The sequence below is a fragment of the Zootoca vivipara genome, chromosome 2 (genome assembly GCF_965207765.1).
Source record: "Zootoca vivipara chromosome 2, rZooViv2.hap1.1, whole genome shotgun sequence".
In the NCBI taxonomy this organism is placed as follows: Eukaryota; Metazoa; Chordata; class Lepidosauria; order Squamata; family Lacertidae; genus Zootoca; species Zootoca vivipara.
In genome coordinates this window covers 31263811-31274798 of record NC_142584.1, presented here as the reverse complement: position 1 = coordinate 31274798, position 10988 = coordinate 31263811, and the positions used below count along the sequence as shown (strand labels likewise).

The 10988-nt window shown below is 43.1% G+C and overlaps 1 protein-coding gene and 1 non-coding gene across 2 annotated transcripts; both read left to right on the top strand.

Annotated features, from left to right (window-relative positions):
• Positions 1-746: 746 nt before the first annotated feature.
• On the top strand, positions 747-6953 carry ATP5PD (ATP synthase peripheral stalk subunit d). Its single transcript, XM_035104423.3, has 6 exons — positions 747-788; positions 1334-1464; positions 3043-3139; positions 4111-4182; positions 6540-6602; positions 6738-6953. Exons 2-6 carry the CDS (start codon positions 1343-1345, stop codon positions 6867-6869), a joined length of 486 nt encoding a protein of 161 aa, XP_034960314.1. The 5' UTR covers positions 747-788; positions 1334-1342; the 3' UTR covers positions 6870-6953.
• A 3639-nt stretch (positions 6954-10592) lies between these two features.
• On the top strand, positions 10593-10665 carry TRNAR-UCG (transfer RNA arginine (anticodon UCG)). The gene has a single exon. It is a non-coding gene; the product is annotated as a tRNA-Arg (tRNA).
• The last annotated feature ends 323 nt before the right edge of the window (positions 10666-10988 follow it).

Here is a 10988-nt window from a genome sequence, read left to right as displayed (position 1 = left end):
CGGGGGGGGGGGCATACCAGCCAGTGATTCCCGTCAAAATGACTTTCCCTATACAGTACATGTATTTGCAAGTTGCCCGACTGAAAAAACCGAGCCTGTTATGATTCTTGTATTGTGAGTGGCAAGGCAATTCGTGCTTAAAGTGGTTTACTACAACGTCGCATCATAAGTCAATTGTTATAGCTGTAAGATGTAGACTAAAGTGAGCGTTGCAACCACCATGCATTATGATCTGCAAATTTTAGGTGGGAGCCGAGGTGGCTTATAAGACATTTCTAATAAAGACTTTTTATTGGTGAATCTAAAAACTGCTGATTCAGGTTTCCCCTGAAGTACTACAACGCAGTCATTTTAAGCAGTTATGTTGCAAGAATGCAGCCAATGCGGTACAGTATGCAGATATTTCAAGCTGACTCTCATCGCGAACAGCGATAGAAGATCTCCACTTTGACATGTTGGTAACACAATGCAACAGAAGGCATACACTTCAGATTTCGGCAAAGGTCAGGCCTCCATCGCCCCTTCAGCTCCAAAGACGGCGTTCAGTTAAAACATAACCGCGCCTTGCACTCCATTGCTTTGCACGCTGTGCTTTTGCCTCCCTTAACTGCGCAAAAATGGAGGCGTGCGACTAGTCTATTCTTTTCCGCTATCTATGGTGCTGAGTGTGCGGCGGACTATTTCCGGGATTGCTGGTCCTGATTGGTCACGGCGATGACGGTCAGGCTCTCCTTCCGGGAGGACGTTTCCGGCGACTTCTGTATCGTGAGGGTGAAGGGTTGCTGAAGGTGAGTGGAGTACGGCCGTCCTTTGGGGGACCCTGTCGGCTGTTTTTTAATATTGTGGTGTTAACGGGCCTTTTCTGTTCTTTATTCCCCCACTTTCTGTCCGCGGCCAGCCCTTCTGTGGCGGCGCTGGGATTCCTTGGTGTCCTAGCAGAGGTCCTTTTAATGTTCCTTCAAGTTGGTTTGCCTCTGGCTGCGCCTTTAACATGCAAGCAGAAGCCTATATAATTGTAGAAGCTACATCGCTGCCATCTTTATAAAGGAGAATCCACATTAATTTTAACCCCCCCTTTATTGAATGAAAAGAATGGGGTGAGTGTGAGTTTAACAGTCTAACGCTATTATGGTTACTTGAAAATAAAGTAGTGCATTCATAGGGTTTACTCCGAGGTAGGTGTGTTCTGGTGTGAACTCCTAATTGAATTATTGCTTTGATGAAACTGAACCATTCTTCTCTTTGTCTCTCATCTCATATAGCTTTGCTGCTCAGTTAGTGTTCTGGTTATTTTCTCCCTATTAAGCTTTCTTCCTGCTTTATTATTTTCCAGAAAGTAACAATGGCTGCCCGCAGATTTACTCTGAAAGCAGTAGACTGGATGGCATTTGCTGAGCGAGTGCCTCCCAATCAGAAGCCCATGTTTAATGCCCTGAAAACACGCAGTGATGCTCTGGCAGCCAAGTGAGTATGTCCCAGTGTGCAAAGGGCACTGTGGAACCATGTTTGCTAATTTCACTTTTTCTTGTGTCAACCGCCTTGGTATTTGTGCAAGGTTGATGCGTTCAGGCTATGTGCTAACAGTAATAAATTAATAGAATGCCTTGTTTGGTTATATATTTACAAATTACTTTGAACCAGTCACTGGTTTGTTATGCTATATACCAGGTGTGGGGAACTTCCAGCCTGCAGTCCACATTTGATCTATGATGCTATTTTGGGCAGGCCACACTTACCTCCACCTGCAATGTCCTGTGTGCAGCACTTCTCAAGCACCTGGCACCCAGGTGATTGTCAAGTGTTTGGGAAGCAGTGTGCAAAGCACTTTGTAGACCTTTTGCCCGGCACTTTCTAAGTGCCAAGCACAGGGCTTGTGAAGCTTGCTTAGGCCTGGACACAGTACTTCTCAATGACTTGTCAATCACCTGTTTGTTGGACATTTGGGAAGTACAGTGTATAGGGCTGAGCAGGCTCTTTGATATGTGCCAATTCCCTGGTGTCATGATAATCCGACCCACCCATCAAAGTTGGCTCCCAGGTGTGGGTGGGGAGATTAATCCCTGGCCCACCAGGCCAAAATGGTTCTTCACCCCTGCCATACATTCCACAGCTCTCTGCTCCATTCATTGTTGCTGAGATCAGCCTATTAAAGTGATACACAAATTTCATTTTGTTCTTTTTGGCAACTTTATGGCAGTCCTTTCTGCTGCAGATTATATTCTGTATATATCTGTGATAAGCAGAGTGTTGAAGGAAGATCTGTCCAAGGGTGGGGAATTCCCCCCCCCCCGGAGGGATGCAATTTATTAGGCATCATCTCATGGGGCTCCATTCCAGTGGTGGGTAGAGTAAGATGCAGAAGTAAGTGGAATATTGGGTGTATTTCTACTCTTTGTACAATAGGCTTCATTCCAGGCATGCAAAAAGCCAGATGTTTCTATACATATGTCTCACTATCTTTCATTCAGGGAACAAAATAAAAAAATTCCTTCAGTAGCACCTTTCATCCAGGGAAGTAAGAGACATACAGTATTGTTGTTCAAGGATGCATTCCAGCCAGGCAAAAGGACTCAGATGCTGGACTAATGAGGGGTGTATGGCCTGCTGAAGGGCACAGACTGGAGAAAGTCCCAATGCCTCTGGTCCCCCACCCCCCACTGTAACTGATATGTTAAAATCTATCTGATTGACAGTAGTAAGATTTGAGATGTCACATGCTGTTTCTGTGTCTCGACTGAAGTTTAGTTCTTTGCCTTACGATTTGACAAAACCCCTTTATCAGCTTCTGGCAAAACTGATGAGTTAAGTCCAAAATAGTAGACTGATACAGTCTACTATTTTGGACTCTACTCATCAGTCACTGTTAGTTGGTATGATGAATCTTGGAAGGTTCATTATTTCTGTTGAATAGCTGAGAACATTGGCAGCTATGGTTAGTTATCCTCAAGGAGGGTGACAATAATGGGAGATGGCTACAGAACTAAGAATTGTATGAAAACATGTTGAGGTTGTACTAAATGTACTTTTCCTTCATCTAAACAGGCTTGCTTCTTTGCCAGAGAATCCCCCAGCTATAGATTGGGCTTTTTACAAGACAACAATTGCTGAAAAGGGCATGGTAGATGAATTTGAGAAAAAGGTGAGGTTGTGTTATGCTACTTCAAATATTTCTGAATCTAAATGAGGCACTGCATGTCACACAGTCCAGTGTGTATTTTCAGGACCCACTTTACCTTTGTGATTGTAAGTTGTTTTAAATTTCTTTTAATACTGTGTTTTAGTGTTGTAACCTGCCCTGGGACCTTAGAGTGAAGGGCAGGTTAATAATAATAATAATAATAATAATAATAATAATAATAATAATAATAATTTTAATAATAGAAATCACCCTGGGTATAGTAATTATTTCCTTCTGGGTAATTTGGCACCAATGTTGCAGCTGCATGGTGCTGTGCTCATAAAAAACAACAGCATTTTCTTGTCTTTAGACAATTAGTACATTTCCCACCAACCTCTGCCTTGTGGATAGGCTAGAAAACCTAAACTTGAAGCAATAATCATGCTGATTTTTATTTATTGTTGGATATGAACCAGGCAAGTATGTGTATCAATATAGATGGCTCCAGAGATCTTTGGTATATAAATCCAATTAAATGAATAAATGAATGAATGCCTGGCTTTCTGGCTTTCTTCATGTGGGACAGCAAATAAATGTATGAAAATGCAATCCAAAGAAGTTAGAGGACATTGAAACATGTTAACTGTTTAGGAATGAATCTGGATGGTGTGCATTTGCAGTAGCTGTATGAGAACTGTCATTCACTGTGAACTGACTTGGGTGCTGGCAAGCAAACTCTGTAAAATCAGCTAATTTCTGCTCCCAGTGTAGCGCACTACTTTAGACTGGACACTTGAACCACACTCGGATGGAGAGGATTGAACTGGGAGGCTAGAAAGTGCAAATCATACACTGCCACTGAGTTAAGGACCTCTTACAACTAAAGGGAAACAGACAGGACTTGGAAAAGTTATCGCTGACTGTATAAATGTCACTGACAGAATTGGATGCAAGACATTTGAAATACTGTACTTTCCCCTCAAATTTTACAGTTTAAAGCAATCAAGATTCCTGAGCCTGTGGATACCCAGTCATCTAAGATAGATGCCCAAGAAAAAGAGGCTGTAAGTGTGGTTTGTGTGTGTCTTTGTTCAGTTATAGGGCACTTTTGTGTATCGCACTTCGGTAAATTGTGTTAGACACCATTCCCTGCTCACCACTTACCATATTCCGCTTGTGATCGGCAGTACTTCTGATTTCCCTCTGCTGGTATTTATCTCTACAGTTTTTATATTGCTTAATGCAATAATAATCTCTAAGCAATTTACATTAAAAATGCAATAACAACAATAAACATGCAAACATTCAATAAAATTATCTAAACTACAAGATAAAAATGCAGCACTATATCACAAATAGAACTGGGCAGTGTATAACATGAAAAGTAAGCATTTAAGGGTCAGAGTCCAGTCAAGCTTGGGTAAAACATAGTTTTTAAAGAAGTATTTACAGACCATTTTTGTCTCCCCTTTACAAATTAACCAAGGAATGGTATTCAGAGAGTGGGTACTATCACTGAGAAGGTCAGTTTCCATATTGTCGCCAAATAACAGCCAGCAGGTGGAATGGCCACCAGGGTCTCTTCAGAAGACCTTGAATATTGGCTTGGTCTGTGCCTTGGGGAAGTGGTCTGCAGAGTGCCCTAGTCCCCAATTATTTATGGCTTTAAATGCCAACAACAAAGCCTTGAACTTTGCTCAGTAGCTATTGGGAAGTCAGTGCAGATCTTTCAACAGAGACGTAATATATGCAAAGCTGGTTGTCCCACTAAGCACCCTAGCAGCTGCAATTTGCACTAGTAGCAGCTTCTGAAACAGGTGCGAGGGTTGCCTACAGCAGCCTAAACATGAGGCTACCAATGCATGGAATACTGACAAGACGATCCTTGTCCGCAAACTATTGTAGTTGATGCACCAACCAAAGTTGTTAATGGTTACTCTTAGTGGTCTAGGGCAGGCATAGGCAAACTCGGCCCTCCAGATGTTTTGGGACTACAATTCCCATCATCTCTGGCCGCTGGTCCTGTTAGCTAGGGATCATGGGAGTTGTAGGCCAAAAACATCTGGAGGGCTGAGTTTGCCTATGTCTGGTACAGCTACTCCTGGTTCAGATATTACTGAGAGCTAAACCTGGATATCCTCAAGATGACACCTTGCTCCAGATCTCCTAATAAACATCCACAGTGGCTTCCTACAGATAGCACTAGGGACAAAATTGTGATTTGGGGAATCCCACAGATTAACTGGCAGGGTGTCAAGACACAGTCACCCAATACTTTTCTCTGGAACTGACCCTGTAAGTAGGAGTGAAATCTCCATAAAGCAATACCCCCCTACTCACAGATGGTCCAGGAAGATACTGTAGCCAAAGATATCAAAAGCAGCTGAGAGCCCCAGAAGAATTGATAGGGTTGTACTCCCCCTGTCTCTGCCCTGAAGGAGGTCATCTATCAGAGCGCCCAAGACTAAATTATGTTCCAAAGTCAGGCCTGAACCCAAACTGGAAAAGGGTAAGATAACTGCAATGTAGGGGCATGTCTAATGCAAAGGCTGCAAGCCTCAAGGTGATAGTTTGCATTATTATAGGCAAGAGAAAATGCAGTTTGTGGTGGGAGAGAGGACCAGAATAGAATGTTAGAACACGGTTGCAAAATCAGACAGTTGCTATTTTCCTTTATATATAAAGTTGTAGTGGATTCTACATGCCATATGGCAGGTGATTATACTGGTAATCATTTGCCACAAGTGTCAACGACTTGAGTCTGGAATGGGCCAATGGGCTACCTTACACATGAGAGATAATGTAGGCAGAGTGTATTTATTTATTAAATTTGTATCCCACTCTTCCTTCCAAAGAAACCCAGGGTGGCAAGCAACAAGCAACATACATATGATATGCTTGGTCCCTCTGATCCTTCTGCCTCTTCCAAAACGGGGAAGCATTATAGCAGTTGGGCGTATCCCATGCATGCCTTGTGTACAGATTGTGTCTGCACTGCACGAGCAATCTGTGAATATTCACACAGATTTTAAATAAATATGGCAACGTATGTTCTTTAAGGGGGAGTTTTATTAGGACATTTTTCACGGTTGGTGAAAATTCACAGCAGAATTAGGATACTGCACAACTATAGGGTTGGATCTAGTGCTTGGTGAGCAGAGTTATGCTCATGCAATGAGACTTTCCTTCCTCTCCTCTCCTGCCCCCTGCACACCCCAAAACTCTGCTATGTATGCCCTGGAGCAGATTTTTAGAGGGTGCGGGGGGGGGGGAGGAGGAAAGGAAGGGAAAGTCCCATTGTGCAAGTGTGCAGTTGTGTGAGTAGAACAGCAGTATTGGGTACAACCTATAGAGTTTGACTAAAACCCCAGCCTTCTCCAATGTCACTAATATGCGAAGCAAATAATTTGCTGTGTTGCAGGACAAGAATGCTGCTTCTTTCATACAAGCCTCTAAGCAACGTGTTGTTGAGCATGAGAAAGAGGTAAGTTGGTGATTTTTGTGGTGTAAGTAGTCTGCTCCACCACGTTGTGCTCTCCTAATAAAGATCTGTTCTTTTTATTTTAAGTAGTCTTCTTCATAATGTACTAATGATGGGCTATTCTCTTTTCTTTTCAAGCTTCAGAAAATTAGAAATGTGATTCCTTTTGATCAGATGACAATGGAGGATTTCCAAGATGCATTTCCTGCATGTAGGCTGGACAAAGAAAAGTACCCATATTGGCCACACAAGCCTATTGCCGATTTGTAAGAGCTGTCTGTCTAAAAGAACTTTGCCATATCCAGCAACTCTAGAATCCATGGGAGCATGTTAAATAAAGTAATTCTACAGGAATCTTAGTAGTCCTGTTTTCTCTTGTCTCTTGTTATTGATTTCTGCATATTTGCTTGGAAATAAGATCCATAGAGTTCAGTATGGATCCCAAATAAGGCTGTGTAGGATTGTTGCCTTAAACTTCTTCTTCTTCTTCAGGATTGAAACCCTGAGCGGTTCAGCTAAAATTGCTAATCTTGGCCCCAGATTCTAACTTTAACTTGATTTTTTGGGGGACCCCCATTTGGTCCCCAGTCCTGGGCCTCCCCACCCCGGAGTGGGCAATTGTTTAGGTGCCTTGATCACTGACCACGGATGGCTTTAAAGGTGAACACCAACATTTTTGACTTGTGCTAGGAAGCCAGTGAAGTTCTTCAAGCACCATTGTAGCAAATTCTTGTGGCTCGTCCAGATTAATAATGCGGCTTGCAGTTTCTGAATGTGTTTGAAAGGCAGTTCCATATAAAGTGCATTGTCGCCTGCACTACATTGGCATGAGCATCCTTCCCCACAAGAGGGTGCAGCTAGCACACAGCTAATACTAAAAAAAGGCAGGAACAGAACTGGAACTAATAACTTGATCCTTAAAAGTGAGCATAACCCCACCCAGAAGAGACTGAACACAAACACCAGGATGTGCTGGATCATTGGCCTTGAACAACTTTTGTTGTTTCATTTTGTACTTTGCATCATGGTGCTTTCCAAACTTTGTACATTAAAAGAACACAAAGGAGAAGAGGCTGCACCCCACATTCCTTGAGCCAGGCACAAAGTGAGCTATATATATATATATATATACTGTACTCTGAATAAACTTTCTGAATGGTTCTTCAAAATGTTTATCCGGGGTGCTTTAAAAAAAAAATTAAAAAATTAACGTAGCAAAGAGCCTGTCTTTGTATTTTTGACCGTAGTGCTAAAACATGGAAGTATCAAGAGTTTTCCTGGAGTGGCATTCTGGATACACTGTTAACCTGGCAAGCCACCACTGCAGTAGCTTTGAGAGATTCGTGGCCTTTGCCAATAAGAACTGTTTGAAAACTTTATGCTGTAAAAGTATAAATATTTAAATTGGCCTATAAGCGAAATTACCCCCATAAAAGTCTTGTAAGTCTTAACAATGCCATAGAGCGATATTGTGGCTTTGATCAGTGCAACTGCGATCAGACCAGGACTACGCAACTCACGAGTCACGGAGCCAAATGCTAGTCAGATCGATTCACATGGTAATCCCGCTTTTGCTGCCTATGAAAAACAGGTTGGGTGGCCATGATACTGGTCATCAAGAGCACTTAGCAGGGTCCATAGATGGTGAGCGGGGTTCATCTTGATGGATTACAAATTGTGGAGAATAGGATTTGCCTGATGAAAGATGGGAAATATAAGACATCTTCTCAGTGGAAGTCCCCCCCCGCCCCTTTCCAGTTCTGTGTTTATGCACTAGTGGTAGCAATGCCAGGTTTTCCCCCAGCATGGAGAGGTGGTGATACGGAGGATAGCAATTGTTGAATTACTGATGCCCATGAATCTATTAAAGGCATAGAAACTATCAGTGATAAAAGATACTAACCTAAAATAGCAGAGATTTGGTTTTATAATTTAAGACTCCATTTTTATTTTTATTTTGTTAATATCACATATAAATGACATTCTTTTCAGTCATTGTCTGACTTTGGCCTGAGGCACAAAGATTTCATTTTCAGAACAAATTCCAGATATAGGGGGAATGGAAGCATTGCCTTGTAATGACTGACATCATGTTTAAAAATATTAAACAAGCTAAATGCCATGAATAAGGCACAGAGGAAAAGATTCAACACCCTAGTCCTTACCATACTCTGTGGAACATACACCGGCAAGCAATGTGGAAAAATCCCACTGACAGTACCATCACATACATGGAAGTAATCTACTTGTAATCTACTGTCTGCGGACAAACGTCTGCTCCCTCGGCCAGTAAAGCAAGATGAGCGCTGCAACCCCAGAGTCATTCGCAACTGGACTTAACTGTCAGGGGTCCTTTACCTTTTACCTTAACCTACCTGGAAGTAATTACCACTGAGTATAATTGAGCTTAGTCCCAGGTAAGTGTACAGAGGATTGCACCCTAATCTGCATATTCTAATATAATAACCACAAATGGCCTGGGCTTGGAAGATATATGAACTACAGTAGCTCTAAAGTTAAAACCAGGAAAAATAACCTAAGGCTATAATGGCCAGAAAATACATTACATTAACTTGAAGCAAATTCAAGGGAACTTGCTTCACAAGTCATATTCATGGATGTCAATTGATAATCCAAAATGCTTTAAGCCAGGGGTCAGCAAACTTGTTCAGCAGGGGGCCGGTCCACTGTCCCTCAGACCTTGTTGGGGGCCACACTATATTTTTTGGGGGGAGGGGGGAATGAACGAATTCCTATGCCCCACATATAACTCAGAGATGCATTTTAAATAAAAGGACACATTCTACTCATAAAAACACACTGATTCCTGGACCGTCTGTGGGCCAGATTAAGAAGGCGATTGGGCTGGATCCGGCTCCCAGGCCTTAGTTTGCCTACCCATGCTTTAAGCAATAATGATGTAGTAGTAAGCAGCAGCAACGAAAGGGCAAGCCTAACACATTCCTCTTTGCACCATCAAGTTTACCTACCCACGACTTAATGCACGAGTGAGCAACTTGTGCTCAGGCACTGACCCACTCTGCCCCAGATGGAAGAGTGGGGGGTGGGGCAGGGAAATAAATGGAAGAGGGGGGGGGGAATGAATGTTGAGTGTGTGTTTATTGGGGTGGGTTATTTTTTGTTACTAAAAATGATTTTGGGGGGAAACCCGAAAGGGAAAGAGTGTGGGTACACGTGTGAATGGACGTCTGTATGAATGAGGGTGAAGAGAAGATGGATCAATAAAGGGGAGAAAGAAAGGTGGGCTCACCCAGTTTCCACCTTGGCCGCGCCCACCGCCACGTGCTGCCCTCCCCCTGCTGTGTTTGGCCAGGAGAGAAGTTTTTGGCCACGTCACGATCCGCATAATATGTGGGCGCCTTTAAATATGTGGGTGAACAAGCGTGATGATCCGGACCAGGGAGACGTCCGTTTGCCGTTGCTGGGATAAAAATCGCACACGTGCATTCATTCAGCCGAGTCCAGCTCCGCGTCCAGGATGCCTGGTCGTGTGCATGCGTGCTCCTGATGCTGCTGCGCGTCTAAATTCTGGGAGGCAAAGGGAAATGCGGGCAGGATGTAACGGAGACGCGGGAAAGCTTTGCAGCGTAAAGGCGCGCACTGAGCACCCCAGGGGAGTGTCGAGTGAGCACGATCCAAGAGGGGAGCTCAAGAGCATCATGCAAGCATGCCCGCTCACTTCGGTTGGTATTCTTGCTTGCTTGCCAGGCTCTCGTCACCCTGCCCCTTTTATTTTATTTTATTTTAGTATTTTATTTTGGAAGCTGATGTTCCGATGCATGCTTTTTTTCTATGGGATGTTTGTCGCTGCTGCTTTTTAAAAAGCGCCACGAGAGTTTAATCACTAGGCAGAAGAAATAAATCACGGACTTTGTCCGCAGTTTTCAGCAGGAGCATTTATACCGGTACATACATGCCCGAATCAGGAAATGAACAGGTAAGGAAGATTTCTTGCAGAGCATCCTCATGGATGACCACGTGGCCTAATGGATAAGGCGTCTGACTTCGGATCAGAAGATTGAGGGTTCGAGTCCCTTCGTGGTTGGCGTTTGTTATCTGCGAAGAAAGTTGCTGATATAATTTTTTTCTTTCTCAGCGGGGAGTATACAGTAGAAGGAAAGTGCAGACCGTGTCTGAGTGTTTGTGCGTATATTACATACAGAGAATATCACGAGAAGCCCAGTGATTTCTGTAGATCTTAAAATGCGTTAATATAACTAACCTCTAAAGCCTTGTAAGGCCTGAGACTGCTTGCAAACCTTATTTTTAACAGTTTGCTTTTGGTTAGACTTCTGTGCCTGTTTTGGTTTTTTGGGGATTTCTTTATGTTTGGTTTGTCAGGTGTCATATCATCCTCATACTCAAAAG